The 26,662-nt window shown below is 41.0% G+C and overlaps 2 protein-coding genes across 5 annotated transcripts; one reads left to right on the top strand and one right to left on the bottom strand.

The window, feature by feature from the left end:
* Positions 1-2,188: 2,188 nt before the first annotated feature.
* On the top strand, positions 2,189-12,516 carry spred3 (sprouty related EVH1 domain containing 3). Of its 3 annotated transcripts, XM_065260494.2 has the most exons (6): positions 2,189-2,534; positions 4,909-5,074; positions 5,313-5,481; positions 6,903-6,964; positions 8,487-8,648; positions 10,444-12,516. In XM_065260494.2, exons 1-6 carry the CDS (start codon positions 2,524-2,526, stop codon positions 11,410-11,412), a joined length of 1,539 nt encoding a protein of 512 aa, XP_065116566.2. In that variant the 5' UTR covers positions 2,189-2,523; the 3' UTR covers positions 11,413-12,516. The 3 variants fall into 3 exon arrangements, with proteins under 3 accessions (XP_065116566.2, XP_065116567.2, XP_065116568.2); XM_065260495.2 differs by lacking the exon at positions 2,189-2,534 and having other exon boundaries at positions 4,934-5,074; positions 8,477-8,648; XM_065260496.2 differs by lacking the exon at positions 2,189-2,534 and having other exon boundaries at positions 4,960-5,082; positions 8,477-8,648.
* Positions 5,361-26,425, bottom strand: dhx34 (DEAH (Asp-Glu-Ala-His) box polypeptide 34). 2 transcript variants are annotated; one of them, XR_010543503.2, is made up of 17 exons: positions 25,508-26,425; positions 25,113-25,424; positions 23,254-23,508; positions 22,245-22,347; positions 21,937-22,154; positions 21,635-21,809; positions 21,344-21,537; positions 21,164-21,265; positions 20,830-21,090; positions 19,668-19,841; positions 19,463-19,568; positions 16,918-17,024; positions 16,505-16,786; positions 16,215-16,400; positions 15,987-16,128; positions 15,107-15,297; positions 5,361-5,471 (listed from the first exon to the last, which is right to left on the bottom strand). XR_010543503.2 is itself a non-coding variant. In XM_065282784.2 (16 exons), the coding sequence occupies exons 1-16, from the start codon at positions 26,216-26,218 to the stop codon at positions 15,164-15,166; spliced, it is 3,462 nt and encodes a 1,153-aa protein (XP_065138856.1). In that variant the 5' UTR covers positions 26,219-26,425; the 3' UTR covers positions 14,934-15,163. The 2 variants fall into 2 exon arrangements, 1 of the variants encoding a protein (XP_065138856.1); XM_065282784.2 differs by lacking the exon at positions 5,361-5,471 and having other exon boundaries at positions 14,934-15,297.
* Between the last annotated feature and the right edge of the window lie 237 nt (positions 26,426-26,662).

The following is a 26,662-nucleotide window of genomic DNA, read 5'->3' on the forward strand; positions in this document are numbered from 1 at the left end:
AGCCTGGTTCGAGCTGATAGAAAGGCAACAGTAACTCAAATAACCACTCGTTACAACCGAGGTATGCAGAAGAGCATCTCTGAACGCACAACACGTCGAACCTTGAGGCGGATGGCCTACAGCAGGAGAAGACCACACCGGGTGCCACTCCTGACAGCTAAGCACAGAAACTGTGGCTACAATTCGCACAGGCTTACCAAAATTGGACAATAGAAGATTGGAAAAACATTGCCTGGTCTGATGAGTCTCAATTTCTGCTGCGACATTCGGACGGTAGAGTCAGAATTTGGTGTCAACAACATGAAAGCATGGATCCATCATGCCTTGTATCAACGGTTCAGGCTGCTGGTGGTGGTGTAATGGTGTGGGGGATATTTTCTTGACACACTTTGGGCCCATTAGTACCAATTGAGCATCGTGTCAAGGCCACAGCCTACCTGATCATTGTTTCCGACCATGTCCATCCCTTTATGACCACCATGTACCCATCCTCTGATGGCTACTTCTAGCAGGATAACGCGCCATGTCATAAAGCGCCAATCATCTCAGACTGGTTTCTTGAACATGACAATGAGTTCACGTTACTCAAATGGCCTCCACAGTCACCAGATCTCAACCCAATAGAGCATCTTTGGGATGTGGTGGAATGGGAGATTCGCATCATGGATGTGCAGCCGACAAATCTGCAGCAACTGCATGATGCTATCATGTCAATATGGACCAAAATCTCTGAGGAATGTTTCCTGTATCTTCCAGTAGCCACAAAGGATTAAGGCAGTTCTGAAGGCACAAGGGGGTCGGTCCAACCCGGTACTAGTAAGGTGTACCTAATAAAGTGGTCGGTGAGTGTATAATGACTTGTATAGACGTTTTGGTTACGTCTGGACAGGTCTTAACTTCCGGTCTCTGTTTGTTCAATGGTCTGGCTAGTGAATAAACTAAACCCTGGAACAAATACTTTGTCGAAAATAACAAATATTCTGGTTTACTAAAGACTAGGGAAGATGGCGATTATAAATCACCACTATGTGAAGGGAGGTTTGCCAGCCAATCTGTAGCTTCAATATTGTATACATTACATAGTACACATTTTACACAGTAACGTTAGCTCAGTGTAGTTTTTGATATGCTTTAGCTATGATTTCAACTAAGGTAATCTACTTGTTGTTTATTTTGCTTGTTATCAGAAATAAACTAGGCTACTCTAAAAGGACACTGTTGTTATTCGTGCGTGCTTGCGTGCGTGCGTTTATTCTTTCACATTTTTAACTAATATTGTAATTTTATTAAATTCCATATTTACAGTTTCTGCACCAATTTTATAGAAAGTGTTTCAATTAAGGAAAATTTTCTGTTTTCTCCACTTGAGAACTAAACAAGACAACTAACACAAAGAAGACCATGGATAGTAAAGACAAAAAATATTCAGCAGCTTAAATTTGTTTACTTCCTTTTTGAAGTTTTTGTTCTGTATTGATCTTATGGTGTAACGGTTGCGCGTTACATTTAAATAAAAATAAAACCCTCGCGTTAAATCGCGCTATAGCGCACGCGCCGCAATCATTCAATATTGCTGACATTTGCCAACTGACTATAAAGCAAAAAGTGCTGCTTTCGCGATACTATAACTTAATGTACGTTATCCTAATTGTTGAAAGTGAACGAGACGGGCTGTTTATCAGAGTGATGGCGTGGCTGTTTATCAATGGTGGGCTATGAGTGAACATGAATGGGGGAGTTAGAGATGAATGGAGACTGGCTGCTGTGACTTCTGTCATGGCGTATAGAGCTGTATGGGTGCTGTCCACGGTACTGAAGCCTTATCCACACACTATCAACTGTATTCTTCTATATCACCGACCTCAGACCTGTATTAATTATCACCATTATAATGTAAACTATATATTAGCCTACAATATGCATTCAGTCGTCAGACTAGTGAGAATCATCTATACCCCAACACAATGTTATGGATAACATTATTTACCATTGTTTTAAGATGACTGGCATTGAACTTGACTGATGCAGCTTCCACTCGAGACATGCTCGTGTCCGTTTCACGGGACACGGCGTCCATCTACGAGTGTGTGAGAACTGCTGTGAGGAAGTCGACAGGTAGAGAGAGAGAGAGAGGAAGAGGGAGAGAGAGAGAAACAGGGAGGGTGAGAGTGATTGAGAGTGAGAGAGAGGGAGGGAAGGAGCGAGAGAGGGAGGATGATGATGATGCTGCCGGTGGAAAATGGCTGCTGCATCCTCGAGCCCATCCGAAACCGTGTGAAGGTGGACGGAGAAAGATAAGAAAATGAGAACGGCGAGCTCAAGGAGCGAACGAGAGACTGCGTGCGTGCGTATGTGAGCGAGAGCGCGTGTGTGTGCGTGCGCGAGAGCGTGTGTGAGTGTGTGTGTCTGCGTGTATGAGTGTGAGAACGCGCGCGCGCGCGTATGTGTGTTCCGTAAGAAGGGAAATAAAAAAGACGAGAGACCGGGGGGCAGCCAGCTCGAAGCGGCGGGCAACACCGAGCCATGGAGGGCGAGTAAGTGCATGCATTTTTATTTAACGAAACATTTAAAGACACAAGAGAGAAGAAACTGATTGAATTGCGTTACCTCTAGGCTAATGGACTGTAAGACGGTCATGCGCCTACAACTGATGTTAGATGCTCATAAACATAATTACGCAGCTATGGCCATCAACACTGTACACCATATTCTCCATATACGTGCAAGCGTTTGATGAATAACGCATGTGAATGGGCCTCATTTCAACTACACCGTGATAAAACGCCTTCAATGCCGCGTAAAAGACATGTTCGCGTTGCTTTTCCCAGTACGCAGTAACAGACGCGTTTTATGTGTGTCGAGGATGATGTGTGTGAATGCTCCACGTATAAATACATCCGTGAATTATAAAACACGTCGTTGAGAAACCGACAAAATATGGCGAGTTTTCCGCCATTGGCGGGACGGAGGTGGAGGGGGACGCGTTTTATCAACGCGTCTCGAGTTTCATTATGATTTTTAAAGCCAAACTTTATGAATGAAATGTGATTTTTCTCTCACCCCCCCCCCCCCTCTCTCCTCCTCTTCTCATATCTCCCCCTCCCCCAGCGCTTCTCTTCTTCTTCTTCTTCTCGTCCATATCCTCCTTTCACCCACTCATCTCTACATTGAATTTATCGTGCAATATTCGCGTGATTCAGCTCCGTTTATTTTATTCATTCATAAAACGGGCATGAACGAATGAGTGCGCGTGAACGCGCCTTGATCGGACGATATGTTCAGACGCAATGGCTCGCGATAATGGATACGTTTGAAATCATTCAAAAATGGACATCTGATTCAAAATGGATGTGAGATTTCAAAGCGTTTATTGTCAATGGAGCTCGTCGGATTGAGAAACAGCTATGAAGGGCCTTGTATGGCGAACATGGGCGCGTTCATTGATACATCTCCTATACTCTTCATCTCCCACCCTCTGCCTCATCATCTCAGGCACATTTCCCTCAGGCCATTCATTTATTTAACACATGAAGCTGTTATGTTCGTTGTTGTATATCGACTTCATTCGTAATATATCATATAGCTATATAAGGACATTTATACAGAAATGAGCGATGACTGTGAACGCGTTCAGTCCTTGCGCGCGCGCAAACTGATTAGATTTTTCTCGCCCACGTGACCATCCATTAAAAAAAATCGCGCCGTTCCGTGTCATTGTTATAATCGTGCTTCACTGCTTATATGATAAAACCTTTAGTTTACGTAATAGCTGCACAAAGCACCCATGATGTGATAAACAAGAATTAAGATTCATTCATTATGAAATTAATCGTAATGATCTTATATATAATATATATACTAGTCCACATAAAATGAAGGTCCTGTATTTATTTATTTTTTGACCCCATAAGATGTTCTTATTACGTACCTGACAGATATGGCACCTCTCTGTGACAGCCCAAAGAGTCAGGGGAGCGGCCTTAGACACATAAGAAACAGTCTCCACCTGTCAATCATTTAGGACATCAGTTTGAGTGGCGTATCTTTGGAGGGCGTGGTTTTAGAGATGCTGTGGTTAAAGGAAGTTGAATAGTCTGATTTATCTGAATTTTCAGGCGAAAATGTAAACCACTTTACTGTAAACAAGAAATGCATACTATTGTGAACAAATCACTGGTGCACAATTATCCAATAACCTTTATCCGCATCATTTTTAATCAAGATAAAAGTAATTGCTTCCTTAATTTTGTAAAATGACTGTTCATTTCATCTGACATCATCGTGACAAAGTTGGCCGAGAAAATCTTTAACCACTCATCACCAAACACCTGTTTACTGCTAGCTGCATACTTACAAAAACTAGTGTCGCCAAACACATATGATGAGGAGGTACAGCATCCCTCAAAAATCCTCTTCTATGTTCCCAAACTAACCTTGCCGTGGCCCTTCAGCTTAAAGGAGAAATATTGGAGTTTGCGGTTGTGTCACTACTGAATGCTTTTTCCAAAAAATCCAGCATATGAGGTTCACTGAATCTTTAAGGTCAGAATTGACCCTGTTTACTATGTAATAGATGGTTTCATTGGATTCATTATTGTAATCCAACTGAAATTGGCCGAATCCCCTTTACTATTCAATGCTCTCTCTCCTCCGACAATATACTTTTTTTGAATATCCTTTTTGACTAAAAACATATCATAATACAAAAGTAAAATGGCTTGTTCTATTGTAATATTATGTTTATATTCTATAGATTTTCTGTTTTTTTATTATTCATCATGTAATTCTTGTATTTTAGCGGTTATTATCTGTGTATTGTCTTTTTCTGCTTCAGTTGCCATTGTGTCAAAGTCTGTGTTTGTACTCAGCTGGTTATTATGGCACTCACTCCTTTCACTTCTTTAACAGTGTACGTGTCCGAGCAGTGGTGATGACACGTGACGATTCAAGCGGTGGCTGGGTGCCCCTTGGAGGAGGCGGCCTTAGTCATGTGGTTATTTGTAAGGGGCGGAGTTCTGAAGGTCGTGGGCGGAGAGAGTATGTCATACGTGGAGAACGGCTACGCGATCGAGCAGTGAGTGTGTGCGTGTGTGTTCATGCCTGTCTTTGAGTGAGCTGATGTTGACAGTCCTGGCCTATATCCTGTGACAGGGCTGTTCAACTCCAACCGTTCTGTACAGTTCAGCTATAAATCCTAATCGAGTGCACCTGCCTGGATGTATCCTGGAGTTGAACAGTCCTGTCCTATGTTGTCCATCACTTTCACTTGGGTCTCCATGCAGCGAGTGACCAGCATCTCTTTCTTCATGTAGCCTGTGCTGGAATGCGCCATTCAAAAGGGTCTGGTCTACAACAAGGTGAACCCCATCTTCCATCACTGGCGTGTGGAGGAGAGGAAGTTTGGCCTGACCTTCCAGAGTCCAGCTGATGCCATCTCCTTCGAGAAGGGGCTTCAAAGTGTCCTTGAGAAGCTGGACAGAGGTAAAGCAGCAGCATTAAATAGAAAACAGGACATGAAGGTTTCTGTCGCACAATTTTGTAGGGCATTGCATCAGCGGTGCAAAAGGTCCTGTGCTTCATTCCCAGGGAAGACACATACTGATAAAATATATACCTTGAATGGATTGTAAGTAAGATGTATCATTGCAAAGTAATATAGGTTCGATTCTGTTTTAATGCTGATATACACTCACCTAAAGGATTATTAGGAACACCATACTATTACTGTGTTTGACCCCCTTTCGCCTTCAGAACTGCCTTAATTCTATGTGGTATTTATTCAACAAGGTGCTGAAAGCATTCTTTAGAAATGTTGGCCCATATTGATAGGATAGCATCTTGCAGTTGATGGAGATTTGTGGGATGCTCTATTGGGTTGAGATCTGGTGACTGTGGGGGCCATTTTAGTACAGTGAACCCATTGTCATGTTCAAGAAATCAATTTGAAATGATTTGAGCTTTGTGACATGGTGCATTATCCTACTGGAAGTAGCCATCAGAGGATGGGTACATGGTGGTCATAATGGGATGGACATGGTCAGAAACAATGCTCAGGTAGGCCGTGGCATTTAAACGATGCCCAAATGGCACTAAGGGGCCTAAAGTGTGCCAAGAAAACACCCCCCACCACCACCAGCCTGCACAGTGGTAACAAGGCATGATGGATCCATGTTCTCATTCTGTTTACGCCAAATTCTGACTCTACCATCTGAATGTCTCAACAGAAATCGAGACTCATCAGACCAGGCAACATTTTTAAGTCTTCAACTGTCCAATTTTGATGAGCTTATGCAAATTGTAGCCTCTTTTTCCTATTTGTAGTGGAGATGAGTGGTACCCGGTGGGGTCTTCTGCTGTTGTAGGCCATCTGCCTCAAGGTTGTGCGTGTTGTGGCTTCACAAATGCTTTGCTACATACCTCGGTTGTAACGAGTGGTTATTTCAGTCAAAGTTGCTCTTCTATCAGCTTGAATCAGTCGGCCCATTCTCCTCTGACCTCTAGCATCAACAAGACATTTTTGCTCACAGGACTGCCGCATACTGGATGATTTTCCCTTTTCACACCATTCTTTGTAAACCCTAGAAATGGTTGTGTGTGAAAATCCCAGTAACTGAGCAGATTGTGAAATACTCAGACCGGCCCGTCTGGCACCAACAACCATGCCACGCTCAAAATTGCTTAAATCACCTTTCTTTTCCATTCTGACATTCAGTTTAGAGTTCAGGAGATTGTCTTGACCAGGACCACACCCCTAAATACATTGAAGCAACTACCATGTGATTGGTTGATTAGATAATTGCATTAATGACAAATTTAACAGGTGGTCCTAATAATCCTTTAGGTGAGTGTAGATGTGTACAGTAAATTTATTGCTGATGTTTAATGTTATTGTTTCCCTTTAGGATCTGACTCGCCATCCTCTTCGACACCTGAAGAGGGCGACACTGAGGATGACGGTCAAGCAGTGAGTGTTTTTATCACATTTCTCACATTTTTGTCAGGTTCTGGTGTCTGAGATTTACCGTGACCAAGAGGTGCACAACACAAGTAAACCAAAGTTCACACAAAAAATGAAGCCACAACACGACAGAAATGGACCAATTGGAGAATTGGCAACTGGTGTCCATTGCTAAGATTTATGTTGTATCTTGATCTTCTCAAAATCCTATTATCATAGACCATAGGTAAACAGGAGGTCAATAATGACCCTGTGTATATCAGGGTCATTTTTTAGTCATTTTTTAACCATGTGACAGCAGCTCTCTGACCTTAACATTTGAAGGGTCACATTGGCATGAAGGCTGTCTTTGCTCACATACTTTGCTGGTTTGTTTTTGCGTCTGATATTGTTTTTAACTGCCTCATTTTACAAAGACAGCTTTACATTGTGATCACACAATAGTATATGTTAAAATGTGCCATACAAGCTGTTAAGATCAGACAGATGATCAGCCACTCTTTTCTAAAGTTAGATGCTTTAAACCAACCGGGCTACCACAACGGATAAAACAATCTTTTTGACATAGTCTACTCAAAACTCTTTTTTTTAACTTGTTGATATGTTTTTATCATTGTTTAAAATGTTAACATACATAAAAGAAGCCAAGCTAATATCAAAATATGTAAGAAGTAAATATTACAGACTCTGCAGGGCAACCTGATGCCCGCGGGTACCATGTTGGAGACCACCGTTTAGAGTGATACAAAGAGTGGCAGGTGTCACACACAGACAGGAACTGACAAGTTTTGTGATCTTTATTTTACTTATAGATGGTTTTTCTGGTGTTAAGGAGTAATAATATCATCTACCTTTCTCTGTATAATTTACCCTGGATGGGCAGTTTAGGTTGTGGTTCACTTTATGCTTGCATGTGTTCATGCATTCATCTGTGATGTGTTCATGAATTCATCTGTGATGTCATCAGCTGGTTATGTTGTGCATGAGTTTTATGATTTGAAAATATGAAATTCAAAGCAAAATTAAAAGAACTTGCATCACCTCTAAAATGTTAATTTACTTAACTTATTTTTTGCATTGGCATTTACCTTCTTTCCTTCATCTTTTTTTGCAAGGCCACAAAAATCACTTGTTTTAGGCTCCTGTGTGTCTTTCTAAAATCTTGCTAATAGTTAGTGCACAATATTACATTAATGTATTGACAGTCGATCCAACAATAGTGCTGCCATTAGGATTCATTGAGATACTTTCAGGTGAATTTGACATTCAGGTCTCTGTCCAAATGTCTCTTCAACTGGTGTGTTTTCTTTAAGGCAGCTAAACACACAGTCAAGTTTGACTTTATGCATAACTAACACTGCAACTAAAATGATCAGGTGCATTAGGAGTCAAAAAGACAACCCAAAGCGTCCGGCTTCCTCTATATGGTCTTCCGTGCAGGACACACCCAGGCCTGTGTATAATCCAAATCCTGTTAGCTTTAGCATGAGGTGGTTCTGCATGTTTGATGACTTGCAGTCTGTCTCAGTCTCATACAGGAAGTGAGTCGTCATCCAACAGCAGAAAAGAGATGTTGCCTAAACCCATTACCATAGTGACCAGTGAGTCGTCCTCCACCTGTTTTGTGCGCTCCACAGAGGAGTTTGCGTACGGGGCAGCGCACGCCGTCACGACGCAGACCCCAGCCCAGGTAAAGTTTACACTTTTCTTCATCTTCTTTAACTTCTGCAGTGTTTTATTTTGTGATTATCGTTTCATTGATTATAGTCAACACCGTAATATTAAATCTTTACAATAAAGAGGTCATGAACTGTGTTTTATTATTACTTTATTATCTTCCCTGAGGTGTACTTATAATAGTGTTTAGCCTTAAAAAACATACCAAATTAATTTATGACCTTTTCTATTCTGTTTTTATTCTTTTGATTTGTGCGTTTTCCCTTTAAGAGTGTTCCTCCTGACTCAGTGCCCCACCCACTTCTATGATTGACAGCCTGCATGCTGCTGACTGTTTTACTACAGATACAGCTTCTGTGTGTTTATTCCTGTCACAGACTCCCAAACAATTTCACAGGCAACGATAAACATTTTACCACCAAAGGAAGCATGTAAGGGTGTTTTCAGACCTTAGCCATTGTTTCGGAACCTGGTGTGTTTGCTCCCTTGGTTCGGTTCGTTTAGGCATATGTGAACACAACAACCGCACTTGAATCCGCACCAAAACAAACAATCTGAATGAGGTGGTCTCGGCAAAACGAACTCTGGAGCGGTTCGGTATAATCAATACAATCCGATACAATCGGTACAATCCGACCCAACGGACTAATGTACAGGCTCTTATTGCTTTATTAACCATAAACATACCTGATAACTCCTTAGTGACGAGTTCTGGTGAGCACGTCAGCGCCATTCAAAACCAAAGCGCACCTGTCCCATATAAATGTCTTCTAATTGCTCTTCTCCGCAAAAGAAGGTATGCACATGATGTCACCTTTGGCGAAAATGACTGCGGTTACGCCCACTGAGTGGCAAAAGACAGAGCAGCAGAATTTGTGAAATCAGCGAAAATGCGGGAAAATGCATCTAAATGGGAAAAGGCTGTTGTGCGATAGACTGTACTAACAGATTTAACAAGAATTCAGAGCTATCGTTTTACAGACTGCCAAAAAACACAGAAAGGAGAAGTAAATGAATCGTCCGTGCCAACGCCCACTTACCACAGGTGGGTTTACCAGTTGTTAGGGTCACTATCAAGTCCAACTTATTTATTTTTTTTCGCTGATAATTGTCAGTTATACTGACATTTTCGTGGCCGCCGCTAGAACAGCCAGCCATTTTGCTAAATGTTTTGCCGTTCAACAGGGAGAGCTCCGGCTTGGTCATGTGGAAAAAGTGACATCAATGTATACCCTCTATAAGAACATGATAAGAATGTTGTCCCCCCTAAGTTTTGATACCTGCCCACAACAGTGTAGTAATGTAACCACAGTTACCAAAAAAGCCACGCAATAATCCTGCAAAGAACCTGAAGGACAACTTTGATCGGAATCACAGAAAATAAGCAGATGCCTTGTGAATGCAAATCGAACCAACATGAAATTGCAACATTGTAGCGGTTTAACCCCCGGTTTCAGACCAAAGCAATCGTATTACAGGTCTGAAAATACCATAAAGAATCGCTAGCGAACACTTACTGCAATCTTGCCAAGATTGTAAACAACTACTCCTTCAGATCCAATTGAGTCGCTCCTCTGACTGAACGCCAGTGGGTGGAGCCAACAATACGATGAAGTGCTATGTCTTTTTCTGGGGCAGGTTATATGAAAATGAACCTACATTGTTATTTCATTATTAATAAGGAGGGCATTTTAAGCTATGAAACTTACAGGATTTTTTATTGATACCTCTTATATGTCAAAAGCTCAAGGGAAAGTTGCAGTGACAGTCCTGTACATAACTATTTCCCATCCTCTGTGTCGCCACAGATCCACACCCGACCAACCCAGCACCAGCTCACCCAAGTTACGGCCGTGCTGAACCCTCCGGCACCTCCTCCGCCACCTCCGGCTCCACCGACTCCTCCCATAGCGCCCCCTGCTGCTTCTTCCCTCTCTCCACTTTCACCCACCATCTCCCTGTTGGAAGAAGGGGACCTTCGCAGCCTGGACCCCTGCAAAGACCTGTGGGGAACGCGCGGCTACGAGGACTACCGACGCGCCGGTGCCGCACGGACCAAGGTGGGAGGGCTTACCGGAGGCGTAGTCGTGGGAGGCGGACCGGATAAGACCGAGCTTTGCGTAGTCCGCTTCGAGAAAGAACTGGCTGGCGTGGGCAACACAGGCTGCGAGGTCACCGTCATGCTGGACACCAAAGGCACTCAGCATCACTCCTCGCCCACTTGCATGCCCAACGCCGTGCCGGGGGTGCCATCTGCCGGCGGCTCCCCACAGGAGACAGGCAAAGGGTCGCCATCTCCCTGCTGCATCCACACCTCACTCGCCACTCCCCGTTCTCGGACTCGCAAGCGAGGGGGCGGCGGCGGGGAGGCCATCTCTCCCGACGACGACAGCTCCTGCCCACAGGGCTCCTCCTCCTGCTCGTCGCGCTGCGTGTACTGCCGTTCTGTTTTCAGCGCCTCCGAGAACGGACGGGGCCGCTGCCGGGATGCTCCTGACCCGGCGCTACACTGCCTGCGCCAGTGGACGTGCGTGTGGTGCGCAGAGAGCCTGCTCTACCATTGCATGTCGGACTCCGAGGGCGAGTTCTGGGAGCCGTGCTCGTGCGAGGACTCGTTGGGCGGGCGGCCGCACCCGCTGTGCTGCGCTCGCTGGATGGCGCTGCTGGCGCTGTCTCTTTTCGTGCCCTGCATGTGCTGCTACCTGCCCCTGCGCGCATGCCTGCGCTGTGGGGAGAGATGCGGCTGCTGCGGAGGAAAGCACAAGGCCGTGCGATGAGGCCTGACAGGGGGGAGGGATGTGGGGGGAGGGTTTGGGATGCGGCCGGGGAGGGCGGGGCTTATTGTGACAGGAAAGGGAGCACAAAGACTTTGTCGTCATTGGGGAAACAGCCGTAGAGCCGGATCTCCTACATAAACCTTCACGATAAAAATCCCTCCCTCACCCCATCCCCCCTCAAGGTCGTCTGCTGCATTCCGCTCTTTCTATTCTTTACTTGGACCCTTAATGGTTGTACCAATGTTGAGTGCATGGGCAGCGTGTCACCGCACGGTTCAGGCAGACAGGCAGAGGAGATTACTCCGGGGTCTGAGCTCACTGATTGCCTGGTTTTCGGGGTCATCTCTGGGAGGTGGGGAGTGAATGGGGATCAGTGACGTGTAAACTGTTTCAATTGTTAGTTTTCTTTTTTTATTTACGGAGAACATAAGAGATGAAAAAACAGATGATGTTTATAGGTATGGTTATCAGACCTTTTACGAGTATCTTATTTTACTTGAAATATGGAAAGATTTTCAATATTTTTTTGAATCAATTCCCCTTTTACCTCTAATTTACTGAGTTTTACCTCAATGTCCTAAGGAGAGAGAAAGAGACACTTATTTCGGGGACTGTATGCTGTGGTGAGGTTTTGTAATATGGTCTTCACTGTAGGTTTTTCCAAGCATGTTCAGCAAGAAAACATCTCGTGAAGGAGATTACGATGTCGTTTGAGTTTTTAAGAGAACGTGAACGGATCCCGTGCAGTCAAAGGTCACTTTCACCAAAACCACTTTCACCACACGCAGACACATACATACTCGCATTCCTCCGTCAAGAATCTAGCTGCATTTAACTCGCCAACAACCAAGAATGTTGCCTATATTTCAAGTGTAGACCAAAAAAGTGAAAAGATAATCTAGACCAGAATCTGCCGAACATTTGCTTAGCGAATGTAAACCGAGGCCTTGAATTGTAGTTGTAGATACCACCAAAAATACAGTGCAATGTGTGTAACACAACACTTTACCTGAACGGCAACAAGAAAAGTACTGTTATAGCTTACGCTGCATCTCAAATTTGCTTTTGGGCTCTGAAGAGTTTTTCTCTAACCAGACGCGGAACCCTTCAGTTGGGGAACACTGTAAAAAATTTGCTGAAGTTATGCAACTGTTTCCCAGTAAGTTGCTGTAGATCTTAATTGGTTTTATTTACTGGCAACAGTTCGTTCAAAGTTAAACTAACATTCAACATTAACAGAATAAATCTTTAAAATAACAGCCTCGTGCAAAGCATTCTGGGAACCAAAAATCCTCCTCAACCTTTTTTTTTGTTTAATTTCCTTCAGATTTTGTTTCCCAGAATGCTTTGCACGAGGCTGTTATTTGCAGGGCTGTTTTAGTTATTTAATTTCTTCTGTACAGATAAAGACTTGTTAATGTTTAATGTTTATTTAAAGGGGAACTATCATGAAAATCTGACTTTTTCTATGTTTAGGTGCTATAATTGGGTCTCCAGTGCTTCTGTTAACCTAGAAAGTGTGAAGAAGATCAATCCAGTAACTTAGTTTGGGTAAACCATTCTCTGCAAGCATGTAAAAAAAGGTCATTGAAATTTGGCTCCCCTTGTGATGTCAGAAGGGGATAATTCCACCCCTTAATCCGCACTATCCAACAAAGGCACTGCAGAGATTAGCTCATTTGCATTCAAAAGGACACACCCAAAAACGGCACATTTTTTATAACATATTATGTTATAATAAATTATCTATGGGGTGAGCTAGAACTTTACATACGTACTCTGGGGGCACCAAATATTTTATTTACATTTTTTTAAATCTTGTGAAATATCCCCTTTAACTTTGAACAAACTGTTGCCAGTGAATAACATACATTTAAATCTACAGAAAGTTACTGGCAAACAGCTGCCAGTAATACAGTCATTTCTACAGACATTTTTAATAGTGTAGCCCTACCCACAGAGAAATCTCATTGGTCAAAAAATACCACACTATAGCTGTATAATTAAAATGAATTATATTATGTTTGTAAGTAATTTGGATGCACTTTTTTACTTATATTGTGGATTTTGTAATGCTGAAAACTTTTGCATCTGGTAAAATCACAATGAAGAATACCGAAAATTTATACCAATCAGTTTGGACCTAAAACATTGCTTTAAAATATCTCAAAGCTGCTATATTGAATCCCTTAAACTTATCTTACCTCTGCTGCTACAGTAATAATATGTAAACAAGCATCGGACGCAGCCCTAAAGTCAATCTGATTTACAAAGACTCGCCACTAAATCACGTCAGATGAAAAATATCCTTGATGGATGGAGAAGAACTTTAATGTCCTTCGCAATTTACTCTGTCAAGGAGTGTCGAGTTACATAGGAATCAGTGCTGTAATAAATGCAGATCAAGCGGCCATTGGAGCATTGCACATCATAGTCCAACTTTCATTAAAGTCCATTTTCAAAGACACAGTCTTACACACAGTCACATCCTCTCAGCAGAATTATATACATGAGTAGAGATATCCACAAAAAGACCCAAAAATAGCACTGGAAAACAGAGATCTTTAAGAGATGAGACCAACCTTGAAGGCCCTAGTCATACATCCTATTAATAAATGTGCCTTTTGATTTATTTAACCAATAACTTATCATTTTAGTAATGACGTACCTAAATACTCATTTTCTTTTCGGGTTGTTTATTTCTGCCAATGTGCATATTTTAATATGTATGTATCTATTAGTTTGAAAAAGTAATCAATGGAAAATATTACCTGTTTATATATTTATTGAGATATTTATTCTAATTCTTTATTTATTTTTGGAGACGGGTTTTTATTTTCTGTGCTGTCTAACTTCTCTGACTTTGTGCCAATTTGCTGCTTTGAGGTGTTACATATCGTGGGTTTGTATCATTAATTAAACCCTAACTCTATATTTTAATGAAAAGCTTGCACTCTGAATCGTGTTTACATGTTTATGCACAGCACGACGCTTTCTGAAATGCCTCCGACGTAAGAGAAACACTGTTTGGGACTTGCACAAAGCCACTATAGTGGCATAAGTACAACACTGCAACTATGCATTGGGGATCATTTAAATATCATGTTATAGTGACATGTTATAAGTCAAATGCCTTGGTCATATTTTACCTTAAAATCAACAGGAAGTGCATTTTGCATACACTGTGCACTCCAAATTCTCATTATTGTATTGCAAATTAGTCTATTTTTATATTGAAATGTGTATAAACTACATAATTTTGCATTACAATAATAAGAAGGTTAAATTAGGGGTTTTCAAACTGGGGTCTCTGGAGACTCCAAAAGGTTCTAATGGGGAAAAAGACAAAGCAAAAATCTATAAATAATTCTATTTATCAAATACAATTTAAATGTTTTTATAGAAAAAATGTAGGATATATATTTTAGGATGGGGTCCCTCCCATAATGTTCATAATATTAGGGGGTCATTGCCTCATAGTTTGAAAACCCCTAATCTAAATAACCAGTAAATTGAGCCAATTTGACCAGACACCATCTTTACTGTCCACAAGAGGGCGCACCAGCAATGCAACATCAGGACCATCTCAACCACAAGCAATGAGAATGTGAAAGCTACCTTTTTATAAATCAAACACATTTACAAACTGTAACCATATAAAAACAACAAGACCTTTCAGCATCATGTTACACACCAGACCAAGAAGGCTCTCAATTGCAGCTCATATAAAGATAAAGGCTGAGTCCGGATCTCAGGACAGGTGCTGGCGTTTGTGCTTCAGGATCTCTGTTGAGGTGAGGCTCAGGTCTTTATTACAGATATCACAGTGATAAACTCTGGTGAGATGAGATGAAGACGATGCAGACGGCTTTGCACTTTCAGCTTCTGTAAAAAGAAATCGTTTTCATTTATTAATTTAGACATTAGAAATGTCACATTATTAACAAGACAATTTGTATTAGTGATGCTGAAGAAATATATATATATATACACACCCACACATACATAAAGACATCACATATATATATATATATATATATATATATATATATATATATATATTAGGGCTGTCAAAAGATTAATCGCGATTAATCGCATCCAACATAAAAGTTTGTGTTTACATAGCATATGTGTGTGTACGGTGTATAAATATTATGTATATATAAATACACACACATTCATGTATATATTTAAGAAATATTTGCATTTAAATACTGTATATACATTTCTATAATTTATATTATATATAAATATAAATATTTTATATATAAATATAAATATTTTTTCTTAAATATATACATGATTGGGTGTGTTTTTATATATAAATAATAATTATACACAGTACACACACATATGTTATGTAAACACAAACTTTTATTTTGGATGCGATTAATCGCGATCAATCTTTTGACAGCCCTAATATATATATATGAGCAACCAATATTGGTGACCACTAATTTGTGTTTTCTTTACAGTTAAGACCAGCCATCATGTTTTCAACAAAAAATATCAGTAATAATATACACAGCGCATCATGATCCTGTTAATGGATGCTTCCTCTTTCTCTTGCTCACCATCCTCAGGCTGCTGTTCCTCGGCCGGCCTGCAGGTGGCCTCATGCTGCATGCGCTCCAACGGTGTCAGGGGCATGTAAAAGTCACAGTGAGGACAGCTCCAAAATGTACGCAGACATTCACTATACAGGTCCTTAGAGTCCTAAAAGAGTACATCTGTGAGAATAGCAACTAGACGTGTTATGTTTTTTTAATGCAAACATTTGTGGACATATGGAGAGCACGTACACACAGACAGTTGTAGGTGAAGAAGTGGCTGACACGCAGGCCTCCTTTAATGGGATCCGGCTCCGCCTTCGTGCCGGGAAACAGAGAGCCGAGCACTGAAGCGGAGGAGAGTTCGCTATCCTGCTGGGGTCCGACGTACAGGTTCTGAGATTGGAGTGCCGTCAGTCGCCTTAGACTGTAACTCACCTAAATGGGTGGAGATGCTAGTCTTATACAAACTAGACTACATTTACATTTATGCATTTTGGCAAACATTAAATTAAATTGACACAGCGCAGTTTTCTTATTACCTCAGTATAGAGAAGAAATCGCACAAGACCTTCGCAGAGCTTCTCCAGGTCCCTACGGGACGGTTTGGGTCCACCCAGTCCAAGCCCGGCGGTGGAACCTGAGCCAGCCTGGCCGAGCTGGGCCTGAAGCAGTCGCTCCCATTCCCCCCGCAGAGTGAGGGCAGATGAGAGAACTTTAAGGGCCGTATTTCCATCTGTCAAGCCCAACTCCAACCAGCCATCCACCACCACCCGTGTGCAGTCTGCATTAGTGTCCACAGAGTTAGCGACCAATACCAGGGCCTACAGAGAGGAGGTGAACATCCGAGATGGTGAGGTCTCTAGGAGACGTGATGTGTTCTGATTTACATAAAGGTTAGTATGCTACATCAAATGCCGAATAATGTTTGCTAGGAAAAGTCACTTTCACTGACCTGAAGGGCTGGAACACGAACACAGTTTGACACATAAGGCTTGTTGGTTTCCAGTAAAGTAACAAAAGCCAGCAATTGGTGCCTATTGCTCTGCCCTTTATCAGCACCTACAAAGAGTGAGTGAGTGTAAGTGTGAGACAGACAGACAGAGAGAGAGAGAGAGAGAGCATTGAGAGATAAAGATCGATAGACTTAAGACCGGAGTATAGTCTGTTTTTTAACATGTGCACGAACACAGCCTTGCAAAGTATAGTATATTTGTATAGTTTACCTGTACAAAGACGTTCAACATTCTGCGTACAATGTACACAGGGTTCAAACAGTACCCATACACTCTTCTGATGACAAAAATTGCGTTGCATGCACAGTATGCGGACCCCTGCGTACTAGGGCTGCATAACGATTAAAGGAACAATAAGTAGGATTTACCCCCATCTAGTGGTGAAATTGTATTTTGCATTCAAACGAATAGTGCTCTCTAGCGCCTCGCTTTTCCAAATGCGTGTTGCAACTACGGTAGCCGTTATGTACTCATTGATCTCAGCTGGTTCACGTGTTCTGAATGAAAACTCGTTGTGGAAACGCGTTGGTAGGCTAGTGCTTTTTGTCCCTCTCTGCTATTATAGTTTATCAATACGGCGAAACGACATGGAAGCCTCCTTGGACTTACCCGTTCAATGTAAGTAAAGAGAAGAAATTCTAAGCTTACAAAGAAAAGTCAGATCATTGCCAGAGGTCATTTGACACCAATGAAGACATATTTATGAATAAAGACATTGATTTTGATTAATAAAACACTTAAAATCCTACTTACTGTCCCTTTATTTGCATTCATGTGTATGCGTTTAATAATTATGTGTATATATATATATATATATATATATATATATATATATATATATATACACACACACACACACACACACACACACACACACACACACACACACACACATGCATGTATAAATTTAAGAATTTATTACATGTGTATATACAGTGGCAAGAAAAAGTATGTGAACCCCTAGAAATGAATGCTTGTGAATGGGTGTTTTCAAAAAAGACACAAGAAAATAGAAATATTTGTGTGTTGTCAGCTTATGCACATTGTGGTGTTGTCTATTGTTGTGACCTAGATGAGGATCAAATCACATTTTGTGGCAAATCACTGTAGAAAACCAGTTTATTCCTAGGGGTTCACATACTTTTTCTTGCCACTGTACATTTGTATGTAATTTATATTATATATACATGTATAAATACTTATAATTATACATGCATGTGTGTGTATTTATTATTTATACACATAATTATTATACACAGTACACACACATAAATAATGTACATTTTTATTTGAGAAACGATTAGTTGCGATTAATGGGGGATTATCACGCTGATACGTAGTACTTCCATTTTCAGCGATCTTTGTGCACGTTCCGGTGGATCGGAATAGCAGTTCTGCTGGTCCAGACTGAACAGAAAAGTTGTTAAGAACGGTACGTAAAGGAACGATGGTGTTGTAAAAATGTAGTAAAGAAATAATACGGATAATTTGTTGAAAAATGTAAGTCAAAAGTATGCACTATAGATTCTACTTAAGTTAAGTACAAATACGTAGCAAATTTACTTAAGTATTTGTACTTCGTTAACTTACATTCCACCACTGCCTAACAAGACGTTAGATACCTAACCTAACTACGTCAGAAGTGGACATGCACAAAGTCCGCCCATGAAACCCGGAAGCGTGATAATCCCTATGGTTATGCAGCCCTTACCACATACATGTAAAAAATAGACTATACTTCGGCCTTAAGGTGGTGTTCACACTGTGATGATAACTTTAACTATATAAGCGTACACACTAATATCATTTTCAGTTTTTAAACATATTTTAATACATTTCATTGTAATTTACAAATTTAAAGGTGTAGTGTCTAGATTTTAGCGACATCTAGCGGTGGACGTTGCGAATTGCAACCAACGGCTCAGTCCACCGCTCCCCCTTCCATTTGCAGTAATTAAATGATTTGAAAACTTCAAAAGAGTATGCATAGTCAAAGTTAGCTATATAGTCACAGTATTATCATATTTATGATAATAAATGTTTAGAAAGAATGTTAAAGTTATCACATTCGTCTTTAAAGGGACATTCCACTTTTTTTGAAAATATACAAATTTTCCAGCTCCCATAGAGTTAAACATTTGATTTTTACCATTTTGAAATCCATTCAGCTGATCTCCGGGTCTGGTGCTACCACTTTTAGCATAGCTTAGCATAATCCATTGAATGGGATTAGACCATTAGCATCGCACAAAAAAATAAGCAAAGAGTTTTGATATTTTTCCTATTTAAAACTTGACTTTTCTGTAGTTACATCGTGTACTAAGACCGACGGAAAATTAAAAGTTGCGATTTATAGTGGAGTGTCCCTTTAATATCGATTTTATACGATTTTAAAACAATAATTAATTATCGTCCATAGTGTGAACAGTCCTTAAGTTTGAGATGATCATGTCATAAGTTTATTTAGGAAGCAACAGTGTGTACCAAACTCGCTGCACTCCTGCTCAGGGACGTGAAGAACTTCAGGGTCGCTGGCAAACACACTGGTTGGGTGAATCACAACCCCTTGCTTGTTACGTGTGTGGAACACCTAATGCATAAAAGTAATTCCATTTGAATGAAATAACATCAATCTGTTATTGGACAAACATGACGAATGAGTGGCTGTTTGTGTGCATTTAACAGTTACCTGTTCAGAGTCTTTGCGTGTCGCGTTATGTTCATCCGGCATGGCCAGCTGTGGGTAGAGTCCACGGCACAGCACCAGTTTAAGCAGAGACTGCTGCCGTGATGACAGATCTGCACTGGCGTGCGCAGCGTCCTGGAGCTCGTTTACATTGTGACGCAATTTGAACTTCACTTCCTGTAAGAACCACTCAACCAATCAGGATGCAGTTAGTGATGAGAGAAACAAAGCTCTGAATCAATTGAACCAAAGCGCTCAAAACACCTAAATATGGCGCACGTGTTGGTGTAAAGGTTGTAAAAGCAAACATCCAAACATTACACACTTTTTACACAATCTATGCAAGATTTTTCTAAAAATATGTTTTTAGGAAAATAAATTATTAAACTTAAAGCCATTAAGTAAAAGTGTATTCTGTGTTTTAATTTTTATTTAGGGCAAACAGATCATTAATACTTCAACCCCCCTTTTAATTATGCACGTTTGTCAGTAAAGGCAAAATTGTATCATTATCAGTCAAAAGGATGAATGTTTTATAAACTTGCATCATAAAACTGACTCGAGATCACCTAACCATATAAAGACACTGGTGAATAGGTTCACTTTGTGACCAACTCCCCCTAATGGTGAACCATTGGATAATTTATTTATTTATTTCTGAACCTTATCATGGATCAACATCAACATCCAATGTCTTTGTTTCGGGTTACCTGATCCTGGTCAGTGCATTTCCTGGGGGACATTTACTCCACAAACTTACACATTTACTCCATTACATTTTAAAGGGACTTATATAACACATTTTATTAAACACACCTGCCTGTAGTGTTTAAAGGCGGGGTGCATGATCTCTGAAAGCAAATGTTGATATTTGAAATCACCTAAACAAACACGCCCGTACCCCAACAGAATCTGACCTTCTTTTGATAGACCCGCCCCACATATATGCAACCCAGACAACGATGTGGGTTAGAAGACACACCCCTTACTGCGGCTACAAGTGTGTTTTGGTACTCGCCCTGACTCCCTTTTCCAAAGTGTTTTTCAAAAATCATGCACCCCGCCTTTAAGACATAAGTTGCATCTGAATTCATGCAATTTGACCTTTCAGGGCCACAGTTAATCTAAAACTATAGATAGGATTGAACCCATGTCTATGAGGCACCTGTATGTCCACAGTCTGTTCATCTTTCCTCTTCCTGTTTGATGCCGTTCCCTCATCATCTGACCCAGACGAGCCATCTCCCTCCAGTCCCTCTTCCAGACGGAGAACTTTCCTCTTGGTGTTTTCCTGTAGCTCGTGGTCTCGTTTAAGCTGGTGTAGTTTCTGTCTCTCGGTCAGTCTCTTCCTGCGCTGAGCTCGGTCCTGCGGTTGCGACCTGCCGCCCGTATCATCCTCCAGCAAACCGTGACTTCGCAACAGTTCCTTTAAGATACCATTTTGTCATAAGAAAGCATATGAAGTGATGTCATAGAAAGAAATCTATGTAATGTCTCACTTTAAATTGCCGTCTCAGGTTGACCATCTCATACAGCCTCTGTTCCTCGAGTCCTCTTCTTCTGCACCACTTCCTGGAGCCACTTCCTCGATCTTTCTTCACCTGATGAGAGACACGCACGTCGCTGAATACATCAGCACTGATGATGCACCGTTAAACACGAGAGGCTGAACAGCTGACCTGCACCCAAGCATTAAAGGTGTTCAGAAGGGTAAAAGGGTCTCCCTGTTTACTCTGCAGGGGCTGGCGGGCGGTGGAGCAGTCGGGGTTGTGTTGAGCACTGCGTAAAAATGGAGACTGAACGCTCAACGCGGCGGCAACCGTCAGCACCGGCTCCACCAGTTTAAAGATGGAACCCAGAACCAACATTTTTCCTGAAACAAACACGTGTATACGATATGTTTAAACATGATGGCCTAAAAATCATTAAAACATGTATAAGCATTTACAACAGCTTTAGGAAACTCTTACCAATGACCACATCCACAGGCAGTTGAGCCAGCAGCCTGCCAATAGAAGTGAGTTCTCCATGCTCGTCTAGCGCCCCCTGTTCTCTCAAATACGTCACTGCGGTCTGAATACTGGACGCGGGTGGAGGGTCTATGAAGATGAAAGAGCGAGGGTCTCCCAGACCCATGCTCTTCATCTGCAAAAAACAACATGGTTGTGTTTTAAAACTGTATGGATATTGTCCTGTCCTTGCATGCAGCTTCAAGTGTTTTTCAATCAATGTGTGAGTTTGGGACGGGACAAACAGATGTAAGGGTCAGCACCTGCAGTACGAGGGAGTCCAGCGCCACCCTGTGGATCTCAGGAACAGGATACGGAGCGAAGGCGTCATAATCAGACTCAGCGTAAAGTCTGTAACAGACACCCGGCCCGGTTCTGCCCGCACGTCCTTTACGCTGTTCTGAACTGGCCCGGCTGATCCAGAACTCCTGGAGCCTTTGCATCTTAGCCTTTGGGTCAAAACTCATCTCTTTCACTTTACCTGGCAAAAAACAAAAAAATGTTTCAAACCTACAGTATTGTAAACAGCATTTTTTTTCTAAAATATGCTACAGATGACCTACAGAAGTACCTGAATCCACCACAAAGCGCACTCCATCAATGGTGACTGAAGTCTCTGCAATGTTGGTAGAAATTATGCATTTTCTGACACCTGCAGGTGCGATGTCAAAAACCTGATGGAGTTAAATATACAATAATTAAAAGGTGGTATATATAAACAAATTCCCTTAAGTTATCTAAAGCAGGTCACTTAAAGCACCTATAAATGGGTGTCAGGTTTATTCATACTAAATGTACCCTGTGAAATCCAGGTTAAAGTCTCATAATCTAATGATGAGATTCGGAGCATCAAAGTTTTATTACAATCTTTGACATGATCTTAATCAGTCAATATTAAAGGGAACATTTCACAAGACTTTTTAAAATGTAACATAAATCTTTGGTGTCCCCAGAGCACATATGTGACGTTTTAGCTCAAAATACCATATAGATCATTTATTAAAGCATGAAAAATTGCCACTTTATAGGTGTGAGCAAAAATGTGCCATTTTGTGTCCTTTAAAATGCAAATGAGGGATAAAATAAAAACACTGGTCGTAATGATGGTGATTTGTTGAAATAGGAACTAAATTGTGCTGTCAATTATTTTTTCTCTCACTCTGCACTAAATGGCAGTGCTGTGGTTGGATAGTGGAGATTAAGAGGCGACATTATTATAATAAGATCCCCTTCTGACATCACAAGGGGAGCCACATTTCAATGACCTATTTTTTCACATGCTTGCACAGAATGGTTTACCAAAACTAAGTTACTGGGTTGTTCTTTTTCATATTTTCTAGGTTGATAGAAGCACTGGGGACCCAATTATAGCATGTAAACATGAAAAAACTCATATTTTCATAATAAGTCCCCTTTAAAGATGTCAAGGTTATATTTTAGTTACTTTTTTTAGGATAATTGTATGTTGAAATTACAAAAAAAAGGCTTTTCAGTCACAAATAAGAAAGGCTCATATAAAATTAAATTCGGGTCCTGAAGAGAAGCAACTGCAACATCCAATGATGTTTGAATGATCAAACCTTATCCTGTTGTGCCAGTGAGAGCGTGCTGTGAAGAGGAAGGACAATCCAGCGCTGGGTGTGTGTGGCGTAAGTCTGACAGGCCTCCTGAATGGTGGAGATCTCAGCCACTCCACTGAGGAAGAGCAGCAGGTCACCTCGCTCCTCCGGCGGATAGCGCTGATCAATACCCTGCAGCACACGCAGGTACGGCCGAGGGTCCAGTTTCTCCGAGCGGGACACCTGCTCTTCTGGAGGAATAGGCTGGTATATCACCTACACAGATTAGAAAAATACAAATGAGAAGTAAAAAATTCAGTTACTGTCAAACTGGTAGAGTAATAGTGACACTGTTTACATGTACACCAATAATGTAATTATTTCAAATAATCAGAGCAAGGACTTAATCACAGTAAGATGTTTACCTGACTGGAGTTAACCTCTTCACTCCTGTTTACATGCAGCTTTAATTTTATGATTATTTGCAAATGATTGTGCTTATTATTCAAACAGAGCCCAATGCAGAGCACAAATGATGAACTCACATATACTGTCCACTGTTTTAATTTACTTCCGTTAAATGACAAAGCATTCTTATGGACGAATTTTGTTATCCTGTGCCGTGATTATGACAGTGCCAGTAACAGTTTTATATGCTGCTGTTGCGTTATTTGAGCTGTTTGTGGACGAAGGCAAACTGCTGACAGAGTTGTGTTGACTTCAGGGAAAACTTCCTAATGCCAAGTTAAAAAGGAATTTGCACTTTCGTAGTTTAACCAAAAATGAATGAATTCTGTCATAATTTTCTCATCCTCATGTTGTTGTAAACCTGTATGAATTTATTTTTTTCTGATGAACACAAAAAAGATATTTTAATAATTGATGTTAGGCACATAGTTGATTGTAACCATTGACTTCCATTGTAGGAAAACAAATATTATGGAAGGATTGTGATAAATGATGAAGAAGATATTTTGATAAATGATGGTAAGAACACAGTTAACGGTACCCATTGAATTCCATTGTATTTGTTTTCCTACTATGGAAGTCAATGGTTACAATCAGCTGGGTGCTTAACATCATTTATCAAAATATCTTCTTTTGTGTTCATTAGAAAAAATAAATTCATACAGGTTTACAACAACATGGGGATGAGAAAATTATCTTAAATGATGAGCTTAATCACATTATTTTCATTAAAGTATTATGTTTATATGAAATAAAGTATAATTTAAATATTGCCAAAATCCCATTGTAATCACATTAATCGCATGTAAAATAATAACATGAAATCATAATTTTCAGCAATACAAGACACTTTCCACCAAAACTATTATATTTTTATGACCTGTAACATCCTGTGACAATGAGTACTCAATTATAAGTTATAAATGCATAACCATTTGGGGAAAAAAAAACTTTGGACAACAAGTGTACCTCCAATTATATCTCACCCATATATTGACATCCTCTTTGATCTACTTTAATTTCATAAATGACGCCTGGATTTCTATTTATTTTGTTATGTATTGCAAGACTTTTATACATTTTCCAACTGTGTCTTTAATGTCTATGGGACGGTTTCCGAGACAGGGCTTATCCTAGTCCCAGATGTTTGAGTTTCCTTCATTTAAATTATTATATGTCCGTGCCATTGTTTTGTCTCAATATGCACACAAGTATTTATTTTTTTAAGGTTTGTTTGTAAAAACTCCTTAAATGTGCTAATATAACCTAGTCCTGGATTAATCTAAACCCTGGTAATGTTTAAAGGGTCACTGTACATATTTTGATATAACAAAGCCATTAAATGCATTTGAAATCAATCACAATCAAAAACTTTCCAGCTGTCACAATCAAATTTGGCCTTTAGTGCTTACCTGAATGGGAAAGAGTCTACCTGGCACCTGCAGTACAGGTGCATTGTTAAAGTAGTTGGAGAAGAGTTTAATGTTGATGGTAGCGGACATGAGAACCAGCCTCAGATCTGCACGCAGAGGCAGCAGTGAACGCAGAACTCCTAGCAGGAAGTCACAGTGCAGGTGTCGCTCATGCACCTCATCCACGATTATCACCTGATACTGACCCAGCGAAGCATCATGCTGTATCTGTCTGAGCAGCAGACCCTCGGTCAGAAACAAGAGTTTGGTAGAAGGAGTACGACTGGCCTCAAAGCGGATCTGGTACCCGACCTATAGATTAAACACACGACACAAATGGATTTTAGGCATCCTGACATGTGAGAGTGAATCTCAAATGAATGAATTATGATTACCTTGGAGCCGTACTGGTTGAGGCTCTCAAAGCTGACCCTCTTTGCCAGCGAGATGCAAGCAATGCGGCGTGGTTGAGTACAGGCTATGTGGCTGAACCCTGATGCCATCAGATACTGCGGTACCTGTGTGGACTTTCCACACCCTGTGTCTCCAGCCACCACAACCACAGGATGAGTCCTCACCAGCTCCACAATCCTATCCCGGTACTGGAAGATGGGCAGACTCTTCTGTTCCCTTCTTAACTTGGCCAGCTTAATGAAACTCTGCTTCTGGTTGAAATCTAGGAAGTGAAGGAGGGCAAGACGGCAGTCTGTGATCTCTTGGCTGCCAGGACCTGTGGTCTCTCTGCGCCTTTTGTGATCCGATCTTCCCAGACGCTCCTCCACGTCTTTGGAGCACACTGAAATGTTGATCCTGTATCTGGCATCATATTCCTTTGGGAGCCCAAGATCCACAGATGCAGACTTCTTACTTGATTTTTTCTCGTGTGATTCCTGCCTGCTGGATTTGGACCCCGACATGTCTCTTTTGGCTTTAAACCTTTGGAAGCGTTCAAAGAAGGTCCAGAACTCCTTGTGTTCTGTACTGCCAGTCTGGATGTAGTCATGCGGGCGGAAAAAGACCTCATCCAGTTGTGCTCGACACTGAGGACTGTCCCAGTCCCAGCGTTGACTCTTTTCTCGCTCGTGGGACATCTTTGATAGTTTCATTCAGAGTCAGACAGTAACCCGAGTTTACCACTTACGTGCTTATCTAAGCATTTTTAACATTTATACATGGTTCGCTTCGAATTTTCTTTTTATTAAACATAATGGAGCCATTGCTAGTGTTTTCCCCTTGAAATACTTAAGTTTTTTGACCCATATTTGTCAGCTACGTTCTACTTTCCGCAGCGGAACGATAACATGATGGGACCATTTCCGGTCCGTTTATGTAAACAGTCCGGGTGCTGCAAATGCCGGTATATCATTTCTACACCGACTTTCAAAAGGGTGCATTAAGGGGGTCAATCATCTGTATAAAGCATCGACTGTAAGGTTTTAATAAATGTGTATTACATGTGTTACTGATTATAGCGGTTTAATGTAAATTTAAGACATGTAAAGAAGTAAACTAAAGTGTATCTTATTGTTATGTTTTGAGAGATACTTGAG

The sequence above is a fragment of the Paramisgurnus dabryanus genome, chromosome 9 (genome assembly GCF_030506205.2).
Source record: "Paramisgurnus dabryanus chromosome 9, PD_genome_1.1, whole genome shotgun sequence".
Classification (NCBI taxonomy): domain Eukaryota; kingdom Metazoa; phylum Chordata; class Actinopteri; order Cypriniformes; family Cobitidae; genus Paramisgurnus; species Paramisgurnus dabryanus.